At 44.5% G+C, this 27,769-nt stretch overlaps 1 protein-coding gene across 10 annotated transcripts in view; it reads left to right on the forward strand.

Annotated features, from left to right (window-relative positions):
• The window catches only part of LOC140074914 (ankyrin repeat and fibronectin type-III domain-containing protein 1-like), a 133,864-nt gene that overhangs the window by 14,408 nt on the left and 91,687 nt on the right, over positions 1-27,769 (forward strand). For 4 of the 10 annotated variants that reach the window (XM_072120220.1, XM_072120223.1, XM_072120227.1 and 1 more), the window contains exons 1-4: positions 3,617-3,804; positions 9,854-10,146; positions 12,255-12,430; positions 16,571-16,785. In XM_072120220.1, coding sequence (XP_071976321.1) covers positions 10,025-10,146; positions 12,255-12,430; positions 16,571-16,785 — 513 coding nt within the window. In that variant the 5' untranslated portion in view covers positions 3,617-3,804; positions 9,854-10,024. Of the gene's footprint in view, positions 1-245; positions 266-320; positions 463-3,615; positions 3,920-9,853; positions 10,147-12,254; positions 12,431-16,570; positions 16,786-27,769 lie in introns of those variants that run through there. The other 6 variants (XM_072120222.1, XM_072120231.1, XM_072120221.1 and 3 more) reach the window with 6 other exon arrangements.

Here is a 27,769-nt window from a genome sequence, read left to right on the forward strand (position 1 = left end):
GTTTTGTAAACGCAAATGCCCTCTCAGCTGTTGTGATGCGTTTCAAAATGCAATGTAAACACAATGCAACATGTGAACGCGCCCTAAGACTAACTGCACTTGACGTGTAAAGTTATATGGGACACAAAGAAAGGTCTCGTGCACTTTCATGGGTGAGATCTGCTCACACTCGCTGATGACCCTTGGAAATGACTGCCCAGGGATAGGACCTGCTCTATGCTTTGTGTCTCGTACAGCGCGGGGCTGTGCTGGGCCCATAGATGAGGTAAGATAGATAGATAATACGACTATTGCATGGCCTCTTTCCTTGTCGTGTGCAGGTGGCCTAACAAGGAATCTCCTGCACAGTCACTCGCCAGATTTCGGGAATCTCCTCACCCCATGGTGATCACTGCCAGGGTGAAACTCCCCTTATCTATGGAAGTAACTATTGAGGATGGGATTCCTTGCCCGCGCTCCTCGGTAAGGATGGAAGTGATTTGTGCCATTCATTTTTCATGTTTTCCCTGCAGCGCAGATGTTTACTGAGCTCAGCAGCCGCTTTGATGGAAATTGGCTGAGACAGCTACCAGCTAGGAGTGAATCCGAGGCCGCTACGTATCTCCGACTGCTTCCAATGTGTGTGGGTATGCCGTCTATATTGGCTAGTGGGAGCCGGCCATGTGCAGCCATGGAGTATTGTGTGCAGACATGTTGATGTCTCCTCTGTAGGTATTTAGGATTTTTAGATTTGTGGTTAGGCCGGGCGGCACAGGTGACGTTTTGAGCCCGTTTTAAGCAGTCCGTTAAAAAACGCATGCGTTTTTGACCGGTTTTACAAATTATCTTAATTAAAACGGGTCAAAAATTGATGCGTTTTTTTAACGCATGTGTTGTTTAACGGACTACTTAAAAATGGCCCAAAAACGGATCCAAAACGCCACGTGTGCCGCCGGCCTAAAGTTGCTTTCACACAATGCAATTTCATTGCCTTTCTTTGCGTTCTTGAACCGTAAACACATTTGTTAACATAACGTTATATGGTTGTTGGGTTGGGTCCAGATATTCCTGGCGGTTCTGCTCGCTAATATTCTCACTCAGATCCCTTAACACTGCTCGAAGAAATCAATCTCTAGCCCTTTAGTGTTCATTAAAAATGTGAAAAGCGATTTTTAATATCTTGTGTGCTGCCGGAGCCTGAGGCTGCACTACTGAGAAGCTCCCGATGACAACATTTCCTGTTTTCATTTCTGTCAAGTGCAGGGTTGTCATGGAGACCGTATGTGGATAAAACTCGCATCTACAGCAAATATCCGCACCGATCACTACGTATACGCTCATAATCGCTGCATCGTCGTGTTATCACATCGAGGAGTGTGCAAAATCTTTACCTCCATCCATAAATGTCAGCTTTGCTTTCTCCATGTGATCTGCGTTCCTCTGTTGGCACATAAAAACGGACTAAGCAGATTTACATGGTAACCATACATATAAAACATGGCGCTCTTGTGGGTACATAGCCTACATCCAGGTGGCACGGCAACTACATGCGTGTATAGGCCTACCCACCTGCAGCAGCCAATTGCTGTTGTCCACGAGCAAGTACGGTCTGAGAAACTCGCTCCTGGGACCAAACCTACAATCCCTGAACTGAACTCGGCATGTCTGTTCAGTTCAGTGATTAGGGTGATGCCACACATGGCGGTTTGAACCAGTTTTTGGTCCGTTTTTAAGCAGTTCGTTTAAAAACGCATCCTTTTTTGACCATTTTTAATTAAGATAATTGGTAAAACCTTTAAAAAACGGATGCATTTTCAGAAAAACGCTTGCGTTTTTAAAAAATAGATGCGTTTTTTTAACGGATTGCTTAAAAACGGACCACGGCCAGGGGCGCCGAGTGGGGAAAGTTTCGCGGACTGGACTAGCTTGTGGGCAGCAGGCCTAAGGTCGGCGGCACAGGTGGCGTTTTGAACCCGTTTTTGGGCAGTTTTTAAGCAGTCAATTAAAAAACGCATTCGCTTTTTGACCGTTTTTGAAAGTTTTGCACTTATCCTCATTAAGTTAATTGGGAAAATCTGGCAAAGACGGATGCGTTTTCAATAAAAGCATGCGTTTTTAAAAACACATGCGTTTTTAAAACGCACTTGTTTTTTAACGGACTCCTTAAAAATGGCCCAAAAAACAGGTTCAAAACGCCATGTGTGCCGCCGGCATAAGGCTGCATTCACACAGCCATACGGGGGACGTATAGATAGCCGACATATATACGTCCCCCATAGACGGCAATGGATACGCGGCGCTCTACAGGAGCGGTACGGTGCCACACAAGTGCGGCACCGTATCGTTCCGTACCCCGTGAAAAGATAGGACATGTCCTATCTGACCCCGAAATACGGTGCCGTGCGCAACGTTCCTCAATGGAGAAGGGCGGGGGTGAGCAGCGCTGGGTATTGCCTGATGCGCTTTTGTTGCATCAGAATGCCTTTCAAAATGCATCCCAAAACGCATAGTGTGAACACGGCTTTAGACGCAGTCAACGTTTCTCAGCTATAAATTGCCAGTAAAGAGCCAATTGAGGTTTCCGCTGGTTCCCTCCACACGACCAGTGATTGTTCTGCCTCGTTTATGGGATCATCCCTTATTTTGGGCAACGATCCATACTGAGTGATCACTTGGTTGGCCATGGCCCCTATAAAATGTTCTTTGAGGGCGCGTTCACACGTTGCGTTTTGGTTGCGTTTGAAACGCATATACAACAGCTGATGAGAGGTGATTTGCCTAATTACATTGCCGTTTACGTTCTTTACAGTGCTGTAATTAGGCAAATCACCTCTCCTCAGCTGTTGTATATGCGTTTCAGACGCAATGAAAACGCAGGTCAAAACGCAACGTGTGAACACGCCCTTACAGTCCGTACAGCCCTTACATCACACAAGGGTGATGCCTCACATGGCATTTTAAGTCCGTTTTTAAGCATGTGTTTTCAGTATGTTTAAAAACGCATGCGTTTTTTAAAAAAACGCATCTGTTTTTGTCCATTTTTCCCAAATATCTTAGATAAACAGGTTGTAAGCAGCCAAACGCAGGGTAAATGGCCCAAAAAACGTTCAAAAACGGATGCGTTTTTAAATGCACTGAAAACGCATGCTTAAAAACGGACCAAAACCACCACATGTGGCATCACCCTAAGGCTGCAGCGTGTGAACGCGTCCTAAGGAAGTATCAGTCCTCTTGAAGTATTCCATAGAGATCTCTAGTAAGACGTGTAAATCGCCTAATTTAATTTCTCAGGAGTGAAAAAAAAATCAATCTCTTAAACTCCGCAATCCTCCTCCGCCACATCCGATCCTCCTCTTCTCAGCAGGACATGGAAGTGTGAAGTGTCCTCACTCTTCGCCGCTCCATCCTCGTCTCCCGGAAGGTACCATAGACTTGGTGGTATCCTAATAATGCGGTGCAGTAATAATGTACAAGGGGAAAGGTGGGAATGGGGATTGAGAGGATGTAAAATCCAGGGATGACATAGTGTATGGCTGGGGGTGGAGGGATTAAGTGAAAGATTTGAGGAATCGCTAAGGAAGAAAAAAAAGAAAGGGGGGGCGGGAGAAAGGTTTTGAAAAGGGAAGGAGGGGCGAGGATGGAGAGGGAGAGACAAGCGAAAAGGCGAAGATTGTCTATAAAAGAAGGGGGGAACCTTGCTGGCAGTGACTGACAGGGAGGTGATTCAGTCGCTCCTCTCTCATTAAACATTCCTGAGAGAATCAGTCTGAGCAACGGAGAAGGAGGATACGGCTGCCAGGACCTCGCTGCGGATACGATGCTGCTGTATCCTTTGAAGAGAGCAATAGGGGGTGGATAGATGCCGCAAGGAGGAGATCTATGCACTGATTGTTTATGTGCAGGGGAGGAAGCTGCGGACCCTCGCCACCCTGAGGCTCAGGTAAAGGTGATGTAGGTGGGCATCGGCACCCCCCGGACAGGGTGGATTATCAGTAAGTCATTACAGCTGCATCTTCTTCTACTACATCAACTCTCGCCTTGCAGAAATGACCTGCAATTGTTCACACGCCTCGAAACGCCGAAAACTTTGCCGTATTTTTCATCTAGCGCCATATGGCCAACCTTTGCGTCTATCCCCCCTGCTTTGACGGAGTTGATTACTCATACACTCATATGCAGACATTTGTGCCGATACGAACAAACACATTCCATGTTTATATATCCCCCCCCCCCCAATCCTTAAATATCTAAGTGACCTCCTTACAAGAGCGCAGACGTTTCCAGGAGCAATGACATGCTCACTGCCATCAGTTGGGATTCAGTGAATGTCTGTGTGACTTCATGTCTGCTGGAGATGTCCCAGGAAGATGTGCCTGCCGATGAATCGTGTCTTACGGATGTACGGGATATTGGCGGATGTATCCGAATGTTTATGGTGCATATTTGGAGATGGGATGTATGAATGGATTGTTGTATGGGGGTTTAACATCTTAATATCTGAAGGTATTTATGAATCGGTGTCTTTCCGTGAAGGTATTTCTCCCCTGATGTCAGTGTATGAAGGAATTTGTGTCTTGGTATCTGGGAATGAGGATATTTGTGAGCTGATATCCGTGTATGATGGAGTTATTGATCCAATGTCTGTGTCTGAAGGAGTTAATGATCTAGTGTCTGTGTCTGAAGGAGTTAATGATCTAGTGTCTGTGTATGGAGGAATCTGTGTATTGATTTCTGTGCATGAGGATAATTATTGAAGTCTGTGCATGAGGGTGTCTGTGTGTATGATGTGATGTATGTGTATCAGGATAATTATAATATGATGTCTGAGAAAAAGTGTGATATTTGTGTTTTTAATATGTTTTTGTCCCTGTATAGGTGTACGAACTTGTGAATTGATGTTTGCTTGGCAGTACTGTATTGTTGTCCTGATGTTTACATTGCACGCTGCTGGTGTATGACAGTATATCACAATGTCTGTGTATGCACAGTATGTCCTGATGAGCATAACGTTGTTATGTATGAGAGTATTGGTGGCACAGGGGTCTGTGTGACAGTATTGGTGGAAGGGGGGTCTGTGTATGACAGTATTGGTGGAAGGGGGGTCTGTGTATGACAGTATTGGTAGAAGGGGGTCTGTGTATGACAGTATTGGTGGCATGGGGGTCTGTGTATGACAGTATTGGTGGCACGGGGGTCTGTGTATGACAGTATTGGTGGCATGGGGGTCTGTGTATGACAGTATTGGTGGAAGGGGGGTCTGTGTATGACAGTATTGCTGGAAGGGGGGTCTGTGTATGACAGTATTGGTAGAAGGGGGTCTGTGTATGACAGTATTGGTGGCATGGGGGTCTGTGTATGACCGTATTGGTGGCACGGGGGTCTGTGTATGACAGTATTGGTGGCATGGGGGTCTGTGTATGACAGTATTGGTGGAAGGGGGGTCTGTGTATGACAGTATTGGTGGAAGGGGGGTCTGTGTATGACAGTATTGGTAGAAGGGGGTCTGTGTATGACAGTATTGGTGGCACGGGGGTCTGTGTATGACCGTATTGGTGGCACGGGGGTCTGTGTATGACAGTATTGGTGGCATGAGGTCTGTGTATGACCGTATTGGTGGCACGGGGGTCTGTGTATGACAGTATTGGTGGCATGGGGGTCTGTGTATGACCGTATTGGTGGCACGGGGGTCTGTGTATGACAGTATTGGTGGCATGAGGTCTGTGTATGACCGTATTGGTGGCACGGGGGTCTGTGTATGACAGTATTGGTGGCACGGGGGTCTGTGTATGACAGTATTGGTGGCATGAGGTCTGTGTATGACAGTATTGGTGGCACGGGGGTCTGTGTATGACCGTATTGGTGGCACGGGGGTCTGTGTATGACAGTATTGGTGGCACGGGGGTCTGTGTATGACAGTATTGGTGGAAGGGGGGTCTGTGTATGACAGTATTGGTGGAAGGGGGGTCTGTGTATGACAGTATTGCTGGAAGGGGGGTCTGTGTATGACAGTATTGGTAGAAGGGGGTCTGTGTATGACAGTATTGGTGGCATGGGGGTCTGTGTATGACCGTATTGGTGGCACGGGGGTCTGTGTATGACAGTATTGGTGGCACTGGGGTCTGTGTATGACAGTATTGTTGGAAGGGGGGTCTGTGTATGACAGTATTGGTGGAAGGGGGGTCTGTGTATGACAGTATTGGTGGCACGGGGGTCTGTGTATGACCGTATTGGTGGCACGGGGGTCTGTGTATGACAGTATTGGTGGCATGAGGTCTGTGTATGACCGTATTGGTGGCACGGGGGTCTGTGTATGACAGTATTGGTGGCACGGGGGTCTGTGTATGACAGTATTGGTGGCATGAGGTCTGTGTATGACAGTATTGGTGGCTTGGCGGGTCTGTGTATGACAGTATTGGTGAAATGTTTGGGGAGATTTATCAGAAGTGTTTATCAGCTGTTTAGAAAATGAAAGCTGATCTCTGATTGGTTGTCATGGCCAACTAGAACAGTTCTAGAACTAGAACACTTCTTTATCAGAAGTGTCTGAGGTAAAACTGTTCTAGTTTCCCATGGCAAACAATCAGAGCTCAGCTTTTATTTTCCCACAGCTGTTTATAAGCTTACAGCTGAGCTCTGATTGGTTTCCATGGGAAATTAGAACAGTTTTACCTCAGACACTTCTGATAAATCTTCCCCATGGTGTCTGTGTATTTATTTAGTCTCTTAGAGCAGAACTGTTCTAGTTGGCCATGACAACCAATCAGAGCTCAGCTTTCATTTTTCCACTGCTGTTTATAAAATTAAAGCTAAACTCTGATTGGTTTCCATGGGCATCTAGAACAGTTTTACCTCAGACACTTGACGATAACTCTCCCCCCCCTGGTGTCTGTGTATGGCAGTATTGGGGTCATGGTCTCTGTGTATGGCAGTATTGGGGTCATGGTCTCTGTGTATGGCAGTATTGGGGTCATGGTGTCTGTGTATGGCAGTATTGGGGTCATGGTGTCTGCGTATGGCAGTATTGGGGTCATGGTGTCTGCGTATGGCAGTATTGGGGTCATGGTGTCTGCGTATGGCAGTATTGGGGTGATGGTGTCTGCGTATGGCAGTATTGGGGTCATGGTGTCTGCGTATGGCAGTATTGGGGTCATGGTGTCTGCGTATGGCAGTATTGGGGTCATGGTGTCTGCGTATGGCAGTATTGGGGTCATGGTGTCTGCGTATGGCAGTATTGGGGTCATGGTGTCTGCGTATGGCAGTATTGGGGTCATGGTGTCTGCGTATGGCAGTATTGGGGTCATGATGTCTGCGTATGGCAGTATTGGGGTCATGGTGTCTGCGTATGGCAGTATTGGGGTCATGGTGTCTGCGTATGGCAGTATTGGGGTCATGGTGTCTGCGTATGGCAGTATTGGGGTCATGGTGTCTGTGTATGGCAGTATTGGGGTCATGGTGTATATAACAATTTTGATGTATATGATGGCCTTATTGTCGTGATTTCTGTGTATGACAGTCTTGGTGGCACGGGGGTCTGTGTATATACATGTATGGGGTAATTGCTTGGATCCTGATGTTCATGAATAACCAGGGATTGGATATATAGGACGGAGCATCTTCCCATAACAACCTCTCACATCACTGTCACGTGTTTTATTATTAAATATAGGAGTAAGTGATCTATGACTGGAGCAACTTGCAGAGTGATAATGTGCTACGTGCAAAGTGGACGTTTTGTGTGTTTATCTCTTGTCTTTCTGTTTTGTTTTTTTTTGTGAATGTTTAAATCCTGTGTGGGAGTTTGTGTGTTGAATCCTGATCTACTTATATAAGTGGTGACGGCTTCCATGGATTGTTTAGATTATGATTTGTGTCCGAGTCTGGATGTTTGTGTTATGACTTTGCTTTTATAAATCTTTTTTTGCAGGAGGAGAGGAGAGGTCTGTGTCCTGATGTCTGTGTATTAGGAGGAGGAGAGGTCTGTGTCCTGATGTCTGTGTATTAGGAGGAGGAGGAGAGGTCTGTGTCCTGATGTCTGTGTATTAGGAGGAGGAGGAGAGGTCTGTGTCCTGATGTCTATGTATTAGGAGGAGGAGGAGAGGTCTGTGTCCTGATGTCTGTGTATTAGGAGGAGGAGAGGTCTGTGTCCTGATGTCTGTGTATTAGGAGGAGAGGAGAGGTCTGTGTCCTGATGTCTGTGTATTAGGAGGAGGAGAGGTCTGTGTCCTGATGTCTGTGTATTAGGAGGAGGAGGAGAGGTCTGTGTCCTGATGTCTGTGTATTAGGAGCAGGAGGAGAGGTCTGTGTCCTGATGTCTGTGTATTAGGAGGAGGAGGAGAGGTCTGTGTCCTGATGTCTATGTATTAGGAGGAGAGGAGAGGTCTGTGTCCTGATGTCTGTGTATTAGGAGGAGGAGAGGTCTGTGTCCTGATGTCTGTGTATTAGGAGGAGGAGGAGAGGTCTGTGTCCTGATGTCTGTGTATTAGGAGGAGGAGAGGTCTGTGTCCTGATGTCTGTGTATTAGGAGGAGGAGGAGAGGTCTGTGTCCTGATGTCTGTGTATTAGGAGGAGGAGAGGTCTGTGTCCTGATGTCTGTGTATTAGGAGGAGAGGTCTGTGTCCTGATGTCTGTGTATTAGGAGGAGGAGAGGTCTATGTCCTGATGTCTGTGTATTAGGAGGAGGAGGAGAGGTCTGTGTCCTGATGTCTGTGTATTAGGAGGAGGAGGAGAGGTCTGTGTCCTGATGTCTGTGTATTAGGAGGAGGAGGAGAGGTCTGTGTCCTGATGTCTGTGTATTAGGAGAGGAGAGGTCTGTGTCCTGATGTCTGTGTATTAGGAGGAGGAGGAGAGGTCTGTGTCCTGATGTCTGTGTATTAGGAGGAGGAGAGGTCTGTGTCCTGATGTCTGTGTATTAGGAGGAGAGGTCTGTGTCCTGATGTCTGTGTATTAGGAGGAGGAGAGGTCTGTGTCCTGATGTCTGTGTATTAGGAGGAGGAGGAGAGGTCTGTGTCCTGATGTCTGTGTATTAGGAGCAGGAGGAGAAGTCTGTGTCCTGATGTCTGTGTATTAGGAGGAGGAGGAGCAGAGGTCTGTGTCCTGATGTCTGTGTATTAGGAGGAGGAGAGGTCTGTGTCCTGATGTCTGTGTATTAGGAGGAGAGGTCCGTATATTAGGAGGAGGAGAGGTCTGTGTATATAATAATGTTACCAGTGAAGTTCCCTTTCTTAGTCTTGGCTGGTTATGTGTCTGTCAGATGGATTTTCTTTGTTCTTCTTCTCCTTTGTTGGTGACATTTATTAACTTTAGTGTTTGTGTCTGTTGTACTTTTCTAGAATCCTCTTTGTGTCACAGCGCGTCTAATCTATGACATTTAAGATGCTTTTCACACGTCCAATTCTCTTTGATTTTCTTCTGCTCCATATGTTGCCACACATTTTCTCTGGAGATATGTATATTATTCTTTTTGCTGTTGTTAATAGGGGCCTCAAACCTTGTGGTTGAGTGTTCACATGGCAACCGCCATCATGTGCCCCTTGTATTTGGTGGCACAGAGACGGATGTTATTGCAGTCTTATACAGATTTGGAATGTGTTTGCACAAAACTTATAGAAAGTGCAGTATATGGTCAAATACATTTACCTTTCACCATATTTCGTGTTCAGCACTGACAATATCTATTTTGCACAGGTTATTGGTGACACTTAAGTGTCCGGCTACTTCTCTATCTACTGCTTTTTCAGGTTTGGCTTCTGAAAATTGGCGCAAACTCCGCAAACAAGCATGTAATATCTCTAATATCAGTAATATCTTATATATAATACTGGCGGTGGGGTGAACTTGTTCTTCTCCACTATCTTCTTTAACCTGTAGCTGCTAGAGTTGGCGTTGCCAGACGTGAGATGATCGCTTTCTGAGACGCCTTGGATACTGAAGACTCTCTACTCCTTTCACCCCCTGCAGGGGATGCGTCCAGGTGTAACCTCATACCTGCCCAGGCTTTGTGGCCACAGGCTCCAGTCTTCGTCCCATGAGACACTAGGGTGGTAGCATGTCCTCATTTGGGAAGCTGACGGAGTATTTCAGCTTGCGGAAATCGAGAGAGGACATCCGTCCCGGGCGCAGCACTGGAAGGAGGAGCGGGAGCTATTGTTGTACTATCACACAGTCCAGGTAGACCACCTATCCATATCCTGATATGTGGGTGTCTTCATCTGTAACTAAAACTTGTCTGTGATCCACATCCATCAATTGCTTATCCTACTATTTTCTCCCACTCCCTTGACACTGAGTGGGTTTGCCATTCAGGAGTCTGGGAAAGCTGGAGACATTTCGGTAGAGGTTGCAGAGACAGGCCAGGCAGTGGAGGTTGTCAGTCCGAGGTGACAGTGATGTCTCCTGTATATCATCACTAATGTGCCAGAGTACGGTGACAATGACTGTAATATGCTATTCCTATAGTATAGGTGATGGGGGCTCCACCACAAATACATTTACAAGTTATGTCTTCTATTACAACTTTCCATTCTCCTCGTTATGGATATACTGAAAATATATTCTATACTTATATTTTGAAGTTTAAGTTTATTTTTTTACTAATTACGCAAGTATTATGTAAATGCTGCAACTTTGTGTTTCAATTTTGCACGATTTTTAAAAACCTCTGCTGTCTGTCAGTGGATGTGAACATTCATTGTATATGTGGACCGTCGGAAAACCCGTATAAAGTCTTTTAAAAAACACTTACTAATGGATCCAGGTACCGTGACACTGGGAATCTTCTTATATGTCATCCATGGCCTCCTTCCTTCTAAAATAAACTTTTAAATTATGTTAATGAGCCAGAAGGGCTCCGGGGATTGTTACCAGAGGCTTTCTGTGCTGTATCTTTGCAGGTTCCCCTCCCTCTGCTCCATCAGCACTCCCCCTCCCTCTGACTGTAAACTCGCCCAGGGGGAGGGTTTAACAGCCTGTGAAGCTACAGCATGGAGGAAGCATGATGTATAGCACTTTATAAACTTGCCACCAATGTGTCATTTTAGAAAATTAATACAATGTTATCTTTATGCAGGGGAGATTCTTGGTGCAATGAGATTAGAGCTTTTCGGACAACGAGTGTGTGTCCTTCTGCGCCATTCACTAGTATTGGAGCCTCCGAGATTACAGCTCTAATATCTCCGGCTCTATCATAGAAAGTGAATTTGAGTACGGGGGAGGTACCGGAGCGCTGTGTTCTGCAATACTCCAATAGCAATGAATGAAGCTGCAGGATTCTTTCTGCAACAGGACCCCGTTTCTCCTTATTGCTGGCGGTTTTATTCTTGTGATCAGTGAGGGTTCAAGCAGTTGGACCCTCGCTGATCCGGAGGATAACATGTAATTGTCACGGCCCTGTCCTTGCCCAACTGCATCCCAAATCTGAATTTTCTTTAAAATGAGAGATCTCTGGGTAATTAGAAAGTTCTGTTTTATAAAGCTTAACATGTGCCATGCACAATGCTGCATTTAGTTTTATGGCGGTTTGTTACAGCTGTGATGCGGGGCCTGCGGGTGTCATGCTCCACCCCTGGGTGCTGCATTAGGCATAACACACTGATTGGGTTTTGCAGCAATTGCTCCTTTAATCTGTATGTGCAGCATAACGCAGGGTAATGGGTCCGTCAGCTCTTTTGGTGGCCGGGTGGCCGTAAATTATTACATTCCCCTAAATGAGTGCCGAATGTTCTGGCGCTGTATAAATAAAGGGTAGTAAGCAGATAATCCAAGACGGAATTAAATATTGGCATCTCGCAGAACTGCTGGAAGCTTCCAATTAATTACGGCATTATCCGAGCCATTTGGAGGGTTACGTCTCGCTGACGCCTGTGGAGAGCCAAGTACATCCCGACTTCCAGCTTTCCGGCCAATTTTCAGAGTTGTCTTAACTCCCTTCCTATGAAGGGCAAAGCCGGACTGAAGTTTTCCTAATATACATGTGAGTGGGCTCAGATGTGATCAGTGGGCAGCAGGATATCCTGGACGGGATCTCAGGATTTAACCATATACAGGATTGTAGAAGGTTGATCCAGGGATCTGTTATGGTAAAGCCGGGTCTATGCATGGGACTTCTGCTAAGGATAGGTAAGCACTGAAATCCTGGACTTTTCACACCTCATAAGATACAGATTTATTTCATAGATGCATAAAGTATGTAAATTGAAGCAACTTCTCAAAAATTCCCTATTACAGAAAATCTCCTGTGGTTTTGTGCATTCACATAAAGGTGTTTTCTCTCCCGTTAGGTCCCTGGATAGAAAGTTGCAGCGACCCGTCCTAGGGAAGTCCCTGACTCTTCCCAGCATTCCCCAGTCTCCGGTGCTGACCCGGGTCCCACAGCTCCAGGAATCTGTCTCTCGCCTTCCTTCAACATGTTCCTCAAGTGCGGACACCTTAACATCCTGCAAGTTGCTGCCAGCAGGTAAGGTCTATGGCCCTCTGTAATATGTGACATCTAGTGCAAGATGATAGACCAAGGATTCTATTCTCCCTGTTCTCACTGTTCTTTGTGTCATGCACTTCCTGCAATGGATTGTCTGGAACATTCCTTGAAATAATGGGGGAACCTTTAAGCAGGTGTGACCTTTGTGTTAGTTAACAGCAGCAGGACTATGAAAAATTGATTAATATTCCATTTCAAGTGCACTACGGGCGTGTCCTCACACTGCTGTGCTCTTTGCTGTCTGCAAACTTTCCTAGGCTTCTGCTTGACTAATACAGAATAAGGCTGCATTCACACTTATGTGTGCCCGCCGTATTGTAGCATGGCGGGCACATGGCGGCGCCGGGGAGAGGAGGAGTGGGTGAGCGTTATTCACCCCAGCCCCTCTCCATAGAGAAACATGGAGCACAGCGCTGTATTCCGAGAAAAGATAGGACATGTCCTATGTTTTTACAGGGTACGGAACGGTATGGTGCCGCGCGCCCATTGCGGTCTATGGGGGACGTATATATGCAGTATATAAGCCCGCCGTATATACGTCCCCCATAAGGTAGTGTGACTGCAGCCTAAGAATTGGCAAACCTGAGCTCTAACTTTTTGCCTCTTTATAAACCCTTTGCATTTGTTTCCCTCTGATGATGATGAATTATTTGGTGGAAACGTGGACTGATTTCTATGGCCACAATGAGCTTCATTTAGGGACGTGTTCTACGTGGACTGGTGTGGGGCATCTTTAGGGCTAGACTTATTCTTCACACTGTTACGAGTCTATTGGATAGCCATATGGCATGTGTCTGGATTTATCGGCTTGCTTCTGCTCTCTAATATGACTTCATTCAGTGTAATTTCTGAGACAAGAACAAAAGCTTTACATTATCTGCAGAAACGGCGCCAATGATGTTTGTAGGCCATGTCTGGTATTGCATTAGTCCTCTGCAATCCCATACACATCCTTCAGATGAGAGTGATCATGTTTTGTGGATGATAATGCAGCCAAATCTATCCAGGTTACTTGGATAAGTAGTAAATTTTCGCCAGATTTAGCTTTTAAACTTGACTTTCGGATTTAGTGAAAAGAGCCGCGTGTCAGTGAAGTGATATACTGTAATCCAGATGCAGAAGATGATTTTACTAAATGGATTAATAAGAAGCAGACATATGGACAGACCTTCGGGGGACAACGAACTGTTCTGCTGGAGCGGTATCACTCAGTCCTGACCCTTGTAGTAAGATTCTGGGGCTGGCGGCGTTCCCCGTGCTCCTTGACATCACATCTGTGACTGGAGGAAGACGTGTGCGGAGCTGCCAGAGCGGCTTCTGTTCTCAGCAAATGTTATGTCAAGTATAGCCTTGTCACAGCGACAGAGATCCTGTGTGCCGGCTCCTCGTCTCTTTGTATTAACTCCGTGCATGACTCGCTTTATCTTCTCTGTAGATGTCCCGTCATTTAAAGCTGGCCTAAGTGTTATGTATAGTACAGCACGGTGGCTTAGTGGTTAACGCTACAGCCTTGCAGGGCTGAGGACCTGGGTTCAAGTCCCAGGGTCAACATCTGTAAAGAGTTTGTATGTTCTCTCTGTGTTTGCTTGGGTTTCCTCCGGGTGCTCCAGGTTCCTCCCACACTCCAAAACATACTGGTAGGTTGATTAGTTGGTGAGCCCCATTGGAGACAGGGACTGATTTGGTAAACTCTGTGTGCGCTATATAAATAAAGGAATTATTATTATATTCAAAAGTCATGAAAATGAGCAGAGAAGAGTCATATTTGACTGTGATGAGTCACGGTTAGAGGCTGCAGTTGGAGGTCACTTCAGACACTATATTCTGTTCTACAGCGGCTAGAAATCTGCTTCTTGTCTTATTTTTTTTAATCAGATTAATTTTTATTTGATTTTATAACAAACAAGCAAACAAATGATCATGCATTACATTTTAGTCAGGGGATTGTACTGCCCCCAACCTCCGCCCGTACCAGAGTCAGCTCTCAGGGGTAGGGCCCTTTCACCCTAAGTATGCCAAACTACTTATTCACTGCCCCATGTGCCTGCTTAAGGTGCTAGATAAGTTGGTATTGCAGACTCGCCCTAAGTTGTAGCAGCAATCGTGATGACAGTCCTGTTGTGTCCATCCATTTTCCCCAGATTTTCTCAAATTTTGCTATAGAGTTTCTTTTTAAATATGAACCATACTCCAGTCTGAGTACATTGTTCACCCTATCTATGTTCTTGTGTCATATATAAAATAAGAATCCCAACTTTCACATCACACCTTTTGGTTCTGTGACCTACAGAACCGGAGATACAGACCTCTAAAAAGGCAGAAAGTGGATTTTTATCTGCAATTCACATTTCCAACCATGTCTTTAACTCCCTGTATCTCCGGTTCTGTAGGTCACAGAACCACAAGCTTGATGTGATCTGAAAGCTTTATTATCTTTAATATGAAAAGCATCTGAATTGACAGTCCTGGCGCCTCTAAAATTGACTCATCTTGGGTAAATTTGACTTTGGAGATGATATTTTTTTTTTTAGGCAAATGGGAGAGATTTTACAATAGAGGGAAATCTACAAAGGACGCTATTTTAAAGGGGTAAAATTTGGTCTCCTTTTAAAAGGGTTTCGGGACTACTGGCTATGTGATTGGTGGTGGTTTGATGCCGAGATGCTGCATTGATTTACTTTCCTTGCTTCCTGTGGGGCATTACATGAAGCTGGAAGCAAAAGACTGTCCATTATATAGCAGCTATGCTGGGGGACGCCAGCTTTTATATACTGGACGGATCATATAGGTTTTGGTGTTGGAGGATGACGAAACCACTGAGCACTATGACATCTAGCTGTTGTATCTCACTGATCCCCTACTTATTACCCGCTTTTAGGACAGGTCATCAGCATGAAGGGCTAATAAGAACCTCTGTTTCTCTGGATGCATCGTGACCCTCAGTTGCCAAAAAAATGCTGATGTTGCAATTGCCCCAATTATTTACATTAGTTTGTTGAGGCCATAGTTGTAGTTGAGTAGTCTTAAAGGGCCTCTACCACCAGGATGAAGGAGTGCAGGGAAATGAGCCTGAGGGGCTCCAGGCTCCATAGGTGTTAATGGAGCCTGAAGCCCCTCAGGTTAATTTGCATACAGTCTTTCATCCTGGTGGTGGATGTTCTATGACAGTGGTGGCGAACCTATGGCACGGGTGCCAGAGGCGGCACTCCGACCCCTTTCTGTGGGCACCCGGGCCATCACCCCAGCACACCAGACAGGACTCAAAGAATTTTCCTGCAGTTCCATACAATTTAAAAGATGCTGCTTTCAGTGATATTTTAAAGTGATACGTACTTGGCTACATGGGAATGTAGGAAGAGGGGAATGTGTAGACAGCGCCGAATTATCTTTGGAGGACCTCCTGCTGGCCCCATGATTCTCTGTATACAGAGGGACACTGGAAAGAAGCTAAAATGATGCAAATTTTCCATCTTTTTTTTTACTATGTTGGTGTCTTCAGGAGGTACGATTGAACGTTGTTGAAGAACAGGGAGCAATAAGTTACTGCTTTATTTTTGGTTGGCACCTTGCGATAAACGAGGGGGCTTGGGGGTTTCAGTTTGGGCACTCGGTCCCTAAAAGGTTTGCCATCACTGTTCTATAAGTTCAATGCTATCTTCAATCCAATGGATAAATGGTAATTGGGGATCTCTTTCCATCAGAGTGTTCCCTGTTTCGCTGGAGATTTAAACATTAGCTCCATTAAAAGACTGAGATTCTGTGTACAGACGTGTGACTATGTTGTTACGTTTACGGGAGGACAGGACCCACTTTTTGCCTGTGCACGGAGGTTTAGTGTTGAGATGCCATTGAATATATGCATGCAGTAAGCTCCCTCTAGTGGCAGCAAATGCAATGACTGTAAGACACAAGAAAATGATATAGAAGCAGCAGAGCACCACCTAGTGGTGCCTGACATTATCCCAAATTTTATTTCTATGATTTTATGACTAATTTAAAGCCTTAAAAGACGTATTAGACAAGTAAAGTGGACCTTGAGGAATGTTGAATTAATCTATTGTGTGCATTTGGGAAGGTTATTGTTTAAGTAGTAATGAAAGTTCTCTTTTTGTATCTTAGTGAACTCATGGCGGACTGGAGAGGGTCTGATGAACACCAGCAGTTTAGGTCCCAAGCTTCTCACCTCTCCAGAGGAAAAGCGTCTAAATCTCCAGCGCTCCTTCCACATGCGCAAGAGCCTCTCCGTCGACAACCACCTTAGTTCTTGTCACTATCCCGTACACCCACCGGACTCCCAGGGACCAAAGGTGAAGAGCAAGCTGAGGAGACAGTTTGTAAGTAACTCATCTCCAAAACCCCACACGGTATGGAACAAGCAGAGTCACATGGGTCATGTAATATCTTAAAGGGGTTTTCAGCTTTGGTGGCATTCATAATGTATCCATAGATGGGTCATCAATATCCAACTGATGGGGCTCCGATACCTGGGAGCCCCACAGACTTATTCCGGATGCCTATAGTTTTGGGTTCAACGCTGAGAACAGAGCTATAAAAACAGCTCCATTTTCTGTGTAGTGGCCAAGCAGTGTTACTGCATTCATTTAACTGATCTTGGCTTCTGCACAAAGAACAGAACTGTTTTTCTGGTTCTGTTCAGTTCTCTAACGCTCAAGATCCAGATCATCTGATCGATGGGGGCTCGAGTGTCGGACTCCTACAACCTGATGCTGATGACCTAAACTATGTGGATACATCATCCATAGCCCTGCGGTGAAGAATCTTTAACTCCTCTATTCTCCTATGTCTCATGTCAACAAAGCTTAATAATTGTAAGACCACTGCTTGCTGTCTTGAGGACGAGAATGACAATTGTCATGTTTTCGCTCCAATACAGATCTAGCCTTGCACCCAAGTGGGAGGTGGACACAATTGCCAGACTAATACATTTTATCTGAGTTTATTCATCACTGCTGGTGACTATGGAGCTATGCATAATAACAAATGGCATCGCCAGATATGTCAGATTATCCATCAAAAACAGAGGCGGTGGTATTAGCTTCTGTAGGGTATGTCATCTAAAGCGTAACTATAGGGTCAGATTACAGGATGACCCTACACAAGTAAATATTGAATAAACCGTGGTGACACAGCCTAATATTTTAAGTTTGCTGCTCCAAGAGGTTCTCTGCTATGACAAATACTGATCATGTTCTGTTTTGTAGTTAGAACCCCTAATAATCAGCTGTAGCTTGTTGGGGAATCCATCAGAAAGTTTTCAGTTTCTCTTCAGTGCCCCCCACAGGAGAAATGAAGAATTACAGAGCTCCTATTGACAAAGTGTTGTCTGTGTAATGCATAGATGTTCGAGGTACACAAGCTTCTTGGACTCAGCTGATGACATGCTGAGCCATTGCGCTAATTTTGTCACATATTGTTTTATAATTTTTACATAAATTGAATGGGAGTTTATATTGTATTGTGAACTTGGATTACTGACAATGTCCGGGTGTTATCATGTTTTTACTGGTGATATCCTAGAAGGAAAGACTTAAAGGGGTAGTCCAATCATATACACAGGAGAGGTGTTTAGTGATCAGACGCTTATCATAAAAATGGGGACCCCCCCCAACGCATGCAGGAGATGTTCCCACGTTCTTGGGACTAAGGGAGATCCCTTGTATATGATACTGTATACCCTCTCTACGAGCCTATATTCCCTCTCTGGGTAATGAAAGGACAAGTCTTCCATGATCTAGTCAGTGACAGAGAATTCTTTAAAGTTTAATGCCTGCACCTTGTGTCCCGTAGTTTTGCGGTAACCTGATGCGGACATTGATAGGCCTGTATTACCCTCCTATCCACACTCATTACCAGCTCTGGGCCTGTAATGAGCTTCTCCCATTACATTCCTATGAAACATAAAACCCACATTCATCTACAAAGGATTTTCCAAACCCATGTATTCTCCTCCAGCTTTGGAGGAACATCTCACTTCTATCTTGGACCATCAGGTCCCTCCATCAGGATCCATCGACTTTGGTCTACAGAGGACGTTCTAGTAAGGGACTTCTCAGAAGAACCATCGTACATCCCGGTACTTGTCCCAGGTCAATCCACATAATCCAAGAGGTGCTGGGACTTGTTGTGAGGTGTGAGGACAATCATTTGCAGTGTTGGAGAATTTACGAGCAGTGACAACACCCAGAGCTTTCATCTGACTCCATATTCATTGATAAACAATTTACTTCTCTCCTGGGACGTCATCATTTCTCTGACCTCCCCAAGTGTCTGCAAGGAGATGTCTGCGGACACTTGATGTAGATTTATTGCTGCATAGGGATAACCGAGGAATGTTTAGGAGCGGAAAGCTGTGTTTTGGGGTAAGAACTGGTTGTATTGTTCTGTTTTGGTTTTTTTTGGTGGTGATAATGGGGAGAACTTGATATTAACAATGTGATCGCTTTATCTATACACAGTATCTCATTACCATCTATACTGTACACACATGCTGCTGCCCAAATCCCACTCATCATAAGTTGCCCTCCATTTTTGTCTAATACAGAGGTCCAAATGCCCTGCATAGACAGAATTTAGAAGTAGATAGATTTATAAGAACTCTATCTATTTATATCTATTACAAAATATATATATTTTATATATATACCCAGGCAGTCCCTGGGTTATGTCCGAGATAGGTTCTGTAGGTTTGTTCTTAAGTTGAATTTGTATGTAAGTCGGAACTAGTATATTTTATAATTGTAGATCCAGACAAAATTCTTTTTTGCCGCAGTGACAATTGGAGTTTAAAATTTTTTTGGTCGTAATTGGACCAAGGATTATCAATAACAATTCATTACAGACACCTTACAGCTGATCATTGCTTCATGACACTATAGTAACATCCAGAGATCTTCACCAGAGGTCACAGTGGGCAGAGGGGTTCGTCTTTAACTACGGGTCGTCTGTAAGTCGGGTGTCCTTAAGTAGGGGACCGCCTGTATATATTATATATGATATTCTCTGACCGTCTATCTATCTGAATTAGAATGCAACTTCTTCTACCTCTATCCATCTATGTCTGTCTATCAGTTCATCTAGTGTCTATCTGTTATATATATTTACATCCCATTATTTTTCAGACTTATTATCTTGTATTTGTCCGGGTCTACAGGATCATCTCCTTTGCATCAGGACCACTAGGTTCCCTCCACTAGGATAGGATTAGTCGCCAGGTGACCTATTAAGAGATGATCAATTGATGTTTTGTCTGTGTTAATGGTTCGATCTATAGTATTGGTCCACGTACTCCATCTAGTATGTATCCATGGCTCCATATATCTAGCTCATATCTGTCTTTGCAATATCTATAACCTTAATGTCTATCTTCTATCCGCTATATACACATCTCTCTCTGTGCTGTGGTTGCTGACACTTGTGTGTATGGTAAATGCTGTGTGTTCCCGGTGCCTATAATTTCCTCCTCGGCTATTTCCCATGGTAACGTGCTGCACTATAATGGGAATGGTTTCACAAAAAGCCTCTCACCCGAACGGAGATGATTCTGCCGGCCACGTCATCTAATGCTCCATTATACCTGCTGATCCACTTACCTAGCTGTGTGCTATTCCTATTCACTATGTCCACGCTACAGTATATTCAATCAGGGAACATTATAGGGACACTAAAGATGAAGTCGATGGGAGATGCAAGGACGAGGAGCTAATGTAATCAGTATATACGTATGTGCATGTTTCTCCAGGGTCATGGAGAGGCACATAGGATTGTCACCCAGATGCTCTGCCTGTGGGTTGTTTTTTTTTGTTTTTTTTGCAGGTTGGGGGGCAGATCTGCAAAATGTTATAGTATAATACCTGTAAATCCTCAAAATAATGAGAATTACAATGACTGTAACCAATACAAGGTTCTCCAACATGGTCATTGTCTGCAGTGTAACTATAAGGAATGAGGTCTCTTATTTTTACGGATCATCCAGGAATTTATGAACAGTCAGTAACGTTCCAATAGAGGAATAAATCAGTATATGAGCAGAGAATCAAATAATCTATGGGGGGGAGGGTGGCCCTTAAAAATAAAATGAATAAAATATTTATTTAAAAGTTAATATAGGGGGTACGGAAAGTATTCAGACCCCTTTTTTATTTTTCGTTCTTTGTTTCATTGCAGCCAATTGGTAAGATCCAAAAAGTAATCTTTTTTTTTTTATTTTGCTCTGTAATGTTCACTCCACACCCCCATCTTGACAGAAGTGATAAAATGGTAAAATCTGGTGACCGCTTCCCTTTAAGGCAATCTTGAATTTCTACAGGATTGACCACAAAATCCCAAGAAGTTCAAGTTGTAACATAAGTTGGTGGAAAGAGACATAGCCCAGACTTATAGAGTTGGGCCTCTTGGCCACAGGTGACATAATAATAATAATAATAATAATAATATTATTTTTATTATTATTATTAATAAAGCTTTACTTATATAGTGCTATTGTATTCTGCAGAGCTGTACAGATCATCGGGTACATATACAAATATAACAAGACCTTAAAGAGTAATAACTTAATCAGATGTAACATTTGTAGTGAGGGTTTTGCTCGCCAGAGTTTATAAGATGGTGACTTGTACTATGGTCCAGCCATTCCCTAGGGGATAAAATAATTGAAAGATGATAGATAAATAATGCTGAATGCAGAAGTCACTAGCGGCTATTGATATGCACTGAAACCAGGGTGCATCAGTCTGAGGAGAAATATGTTTAATGGTCTCAAGTGATGAGGGATTCCATAGCCGGGAGGGTAAATCACTGCAGGTCTAGAGAATAGAAAGTGAACGTTTCATGCAGTTAGGGGATGTGATAGATCTGCCTGAAAAGATGGTTTTTTTTTTCAGAGCATGTTTGGTAGTTAGGTATTGCCTTCAATGTAGTGCATTCCAGAGAGTAGCTGCAGCCCGGGAGAAGTCCTGGGGATGTGAGTGAGAGGTTAGAATTAAGGAATGCAGTAATTTTGTATCACTGAAGGAATGAAGAGCGTGGATTTGACATTAGGCGGACATGGACGTGCTGCGCTCAGTTCAGCAGTTACAGGTTCGGTCTGGTAAATCGGAAACATACACGGTTGTGGGTAATGGACAGAAGATTAATGTTGATGATCACGGATTGTGTTCAGACCTGCCCCGATATAAGGCTTTGGGGCAAAGTATTGTGGGACTTGCTGGATCAGTGATGTCTGGCAGCACAGGGTACATGCACACTTGGGTATGGTCAGCGTGCGGGGTGTATATATGCTGGGGGTTCCATGCATCGTCCTCTATACACCCGTTTGTGGCCTAGTAATCAAGCAGCTTGGTCTTGCCTAGAGACCACTGTTTGGCCCTGATCACATGATCTCACTTTCCATGTGACCCTCCGCTGACCTGTGACTTATTAGGCAGCAGCTTACGAGTGACTCCCCCGTTAGGGTACGTTAGAGCCCCTGCACTTGTTGCCAGGTTGCACGTTTGTTGTCATGACAACTGGTATTTGTCCTGCCTCCATTCCTGGAGTAAGTGCTTTCCTCATAGCCTCATAGACGGGAGTAATGGCATTCTCCATCTCTGATCCGGGACGCATCGGGGGGGGGGGGGGGGTCTTTCATCTTGAGATTATATATCCGTTTATTGCTTATCTCCAAATGAATGAGCTTAAGTATGTTAACTTTTTGGGCAAACACTGAGGCCAATTATGTGATTAGTGCATACATCTGAGAACGCTGCAATGATTGGAAGCAGTGGGAAGGGGCTACTGCAAACACAACACCCACTTTTTTTGCTGCAGCATCTTGCTTTACATCCCCGGCATTGTAGAGGCATCAGATATCGGGTCCATACAGTAATATAAGAAACATAGAGCCTAAGGCGGTGTTCACACAGCAAATAATCAAAATTTTGACCCAGGATTGACTTCATGCAGTTATTCTTATCATTGAAAAATCCACTGTAATAAGTATGTGCCAGAATATTCTTATTTTCTACTCAAATTTCCATACAGATTATATGTTAAAATCTTAGTCAAATCCGTTAATGTGAACATGTGACAGATGTAATTAAATACTGTAATGTCACAAAATATTAAGTAATGTAATAATCACAATGACCACCAGCTGGCAGTATAGCTTCACTATAAAACATGGAAAGCTCCGTGAAGACATGATTGAGGGTGCGCTTACAGCTTGGCAATACAAAGGATGATGAAACGTGCAAAATTTTAATAAAAATGTCAAATATGAAATAAAACAAAAAATTAAGAGAACCTCTCACCACCAGAGCTGATTTCGTGATCAGTCTCGTGCCAGATAAACAATCTGCCTGTTCCTTCTATGGAATTTGCTCCGTTTAAGGACCCGCATAGTGAATGTACAGGCACGACTGTATTTTAATAGGTCAGGGTTTTGTTATATACGCAATACCACCAGGGGGAGCTAACAGCATATGGAGTTATAGCGCTGGAATTGAACTGAAGCGACCACTTGCGAACAGCTCCCACTAGTGGCAATAGCAATATCCATTATACCAGTGCCCCAGTAAGTAATAGGAGCAGGTCAGTGTTGGTGGTAGGTCTTGTAGCTATGATAGGTACACCACAGCGTATGGCCCGGAAGTGTTGTCATGAGGACATAATACAAATGGAGCTGCAGGCCTTGGTTTGGAGAAAACTGATGTTCTCAGTTACATAGTTCAGGTAATGTCCTGAGTCTGTAAATAGCAGCCAGACAAGTACTAAACCTGCGTAATCCTAGACGTACAAGAGGCTGAGCCCTGCGGATGGTCGGTTTTATCACGTTATAGATAGAAACACTTTCATTTTTTATTATAGTCCATGCAGTTTGTCTGTACACGTATCAATGATAACAGAGCAGCCACTCTCGGTCTGGTCACCCCGTGTCCCTGGCAGCATCGATGTCTCTTCAAGGGACAGACTGTCCTTTTGCGGTTTGAGAAACATTTTCCACCACTATTAGGAGTGGCAGACGCTTGGAAATCTGCAGCATCTTAAAGGCGTCGTACAGCAGGTAAAAATGGTCTGGCGGACGGCATCAGTGGTGTAAAACTCTATGCAGGGCTGTGGACGCAGGGCTGTGGAGTTGGTAAGCCAAATATTCGACTCCACCAAAATGGTCACAGACTCCAACTTCACAGTCCTGTTTTCCTGGCGAATCTAGCAGGGCTGAGATATATGCAGCCTTCCTTCCCAGCGCCTTATTCCTCCAATCTGTAGCGGAGGAGCTTGACTACTGAGCATGTACATAAAGTGCAGCCACATTCTAGAAGAAGAGGGGTACACAGCCCGCACCAATGGGCAGCATGAGGCCTGTCAAGCCATGTGTTGTGGTCTGCATCCTGCTGACATTCAGAGTCCAATGAGAACTTTTATACATGACGTTGGACACAGAGCAGCACATGGAGGAGAGAAGAAGCTGTAGTGTGGTGCAGGGAGGGAAAGAGGAGCCAGGAAAGGAGAGGATTTATTTATTTTTTGTCTGCTTTGGGGTCTCCAGTATTGTCTTCTATGTGGTCTCCAGTACTATTATTTTCTGCTCTGAATGCAGTATTTGGTTTCTGGGGGGATATTTATTGCTGTACTGTGGCATTTCTGGGTTGGCATATACCATTACTGTACTGTGGTTATCGGTACACCTAGGGTGCTTAAAGTTTTATGACCGTATGAACCTTGGACCAATAAATTGTCACCTACTCTGCCTGCTTTATTCACACCAATACTTCTCTATAATATCCTATATCATCCTGTTATTTCCAAGTGAATGACATATAATCTGCCCAGAGCCATTCTACTTTCTGTGAGCAGTTTATGTGAGACATCATAGCGGCCGGTCTCCAGGCACTGAGACAACTTAAAATTAGAGGCAGAATCTGCACAGGGGAAAACTGCTGAAAGCAAGTCCAGAAATGGAATAAGTACAATGGGTACAGATATTGGATAAAACGAACTGTTAAAAGCTCAGTACGTTAAACATAATTAAGTAGGTAGCTCCTCGACTCCACCTAGTGGTGGCTGCAAGTGGTAGAAATTGTTGCTGTTAATCTGTAACCAGAGTTCTGTATCGTACATATTAGATTGCTTTCATGTAAGTGCAGTCACTTTTCTATCAGCTTGTAACATCCCAGCTCCGGGTTACATTGCAGTGGACTGAGGGCTATAGTAGCTGACAGGTAGGTGCTCACTCATCTGACACCGTGGTGTGCAGAGTCAGATCCCCTTCAGTATTTTAGTCTTGTTTACTCAGTATTAGAGTGAAGGTTATAGGGGGGCGCGGGGCTTATCTTCTCTCCAGTCTGAGCAGTATTGCAGCAGCTGCTGTTAATATCTCCACATCCGTATAAATAGTCGTTCTACCAGTAAGTGAGGTGATTTTTAGACACATCGAGTTGCTTCTGCGCACACGCTCAAAATACCCTCCACTTGGTTTTCTTTTACTGGAAAATGGCTCTGGCTGGTGACCTGCTAAGTGCTGTGCTGTGTCACTCACAGGAAGGTGACATTGTCTGCCGCTATTATCAGTGCATGTGTGTCTGATCTCCCATTCCCAGGCTGCCCGTACACATTAGTTTGATGCTGGATAAACGCATAATTCGATTGACAGCTATTCCTTTTGACTCTGGGTACACATGCATACTTGGCCAGGACGAGTATGCATGTGATTTCTATAAGGAGATGAGAATTGCCCACTCCCAGTAAAGACCGCTGATATAGCCAAACAGCGCGTCGATACCTGCCCCCCTCCCCCTATGAATCGTCCTGCTGTTTGGCTACACATGCGGTCCCCTACTTAAGAACACCCGACTTTCAGACGACCCCTAGTTACAAATGGACCCTCGGATGTCGGTAATTTACTGTACTTTAGCCCTAGGCTAAATGTCTGTAATTAAGATTTATTGTTAATCCTGGTTCTTATAACAACCCAACATTTTTAAAATCCAATTGTCAAAGAGCCCAAAAAACATTTGTCTGGGGTTACAATTTTAAAATTTACAGTTCCGACTTACATACAAATTCAACTTAAGAACAAACCTACAGACCCTATCTTGTATGTAACCCGGGGGCTGCCTTTATATATAATATACACTCACCGGCCACTTTATTAGGTACACCATGCTAGTAACGGGTTGGACCCCCTTTTGCCTTCAGAACTGCCTCAATTCTTCGTGGCATAGATACAACAAGGTGCTGGAAGCATTCCTCAGAGATTTTGGTCCATATTGACATGATGGCATCACACAGTTGCCGCAGATTTGTGGGCTGCACATCCATGATGCGAATCTCCCGTTCCACCACATCCCAAAGATGCTCTATTGGATTGAGATCTGGTGACTGTGGAGGCCATTTGAGTACAGTGACCTCATTGTCATGTTCAAGAAACCAGTCTGAGATGATTCCAGCTTTATGACATGGCGCATTATCCTGCTGAAAGTAGCCATCAGATGTTACAGGGTACATTGTGCTCATAAAGGGATGGACATGCTCAGCAACAATACTCAGGTAGGCTGTGGCATTGCAACGATGCTCAATTGGTACCAAGGGGCCCAAAGAGTGGCAAGAAATATTCCCCACACCATGACACCACCACCCCCAGCCTGAACCGTTGATACAAGGCAGGATGGATCCATGCTTTCATGTTGTTGACGCAAAATTCTGACCCTACCATCCGAATGTCGCAGCAGAAATCGAGACTCATCAGACCAGGCAACGTTTTTCCGATCTTCTACTGTCCAATTTCGATGAGCTTGTGCAAATTGTAGCCTCATTTTCCTGTTCTTAGCTGAAAGGAGTGGCACCCGGTGTGGTCTTCTGCTGCTGTAGCCCATCTGCCTCAAAGTTCGACGTACTGTGCGTTCAGAGATGCTCTTCTGCCTACCTTGGTTGTAACGGGTGGCGATTTGAGTCACTGTTGCCTTTCTATCAGCTCGAACCAGTCTGCCCATTCTCCTCTGACCTCTGGCATCAACAAGGCATTTCCGCCCACAGAACTGCCGCTCACTGGATGTTTTTTCTTTTTCGGACCATTCTCTGTAAACCCTAGAGATGGTTGTGCGTGAAAATCCTAGTAGATCAGCAATTTCTGAAATACTCAGACCAGCCCTTCTGGCACCTACAACCATGCCACGTTCAAAGGCCTCAAATCACCTTTCTTCCCCATACTGATGCTCGGGAGAACTACAGGAGATTGTCTTGACCATGTCTACATGCCTAAATGCACTGAGTTGCCGCCATGTGATTGGCTGATTAGAAATTAAGTGTTAACGAGCAGTTGCACAGGTGTACCTAATAAAGTGGCCGGTGAGTGTACATCTACAAGTATATACACACATACGGGAGGAACACTGATCCTTGAGACGGCAGCTTCTTATAACTCTCTCTATAACCAGTATCGTCCTTTCTATCTTGTTAAATTGTGATCTTGTCCGCGCAGACGTCACTTTGCGTCCATGAGACTCATTTGGACGCGTCACACTGGATTTCACCTTTTCCTATGTGAATGGACTGTTATTTTGTCACTTGCCACTAGATGGCGCTGTATAGTCTCCATAAAAAAAAACAAACAACTGTTTTTAGTTTAGAAACCAAATATTACAATTGTCAATCCATCAATGACATTTTATAAAGGAACTTCTAAGACTCCCGACCCACAAACTGAAATGTAATGAACTTAAAGGAAATTAGAGTTGATCTACGACTGGTTTTGCAGGTTGTGGGTCACTGATATACATCTACTTTTATATAATAGAACATCCCCAAAACATATTAATTGATTTTATATTTTGAGAGAGAGGTGTTTTTGTTTTTATAATGCAGAAGCGCTGATGGTATCTGTAACTTTACTATGTGCCAGTATTCATCTACAATAATTTTGGGTGCCCTTATGGCATGGAGAAAACCGGAGAAAATGGCTTTACATAGCGGTGTCTGCTTATAACAACCCCTTTATATTAGGACCCCCTCCCATTGAAAATTTGTAAGGCGCCTCCTCCGTATGGGAATGCTAGCACGCTTATTCCTGCAAGGGTCTCTATGTTATTTACTTTCTGTGACTTTGTATCACTTGTCCTTCTGATTTCCTACTTTGACCCCAGCTTCCCATACCTTGACCTATAGCTCTCCACATACTACAGCAGCCCTGACCTCTACCTGTACATGATCACAGCTTCCTGTCCTGCCCTACATTCTCTGGACTCCAGGCTACTTGTCATCTACCGATCCTTCTATAGGGGTTAAAGGGTGAACACCAGGGGTGCCACTTATACAACACCCTGT

This window comes from Engystomops pustulosus, chromosome 8 (genome assembly GCF_040894005.1).
Source record: "Engystomops pustulosus chromosome 8, aEngPut4.maternal, whole genome shotgun sequence".
Taxonomy (NCBI): Eukaryota; Metazoa; Chordata; class Amphibia; order Anura; family Leptodactylidae; genus Engystomops; species Engystomops pustulosus.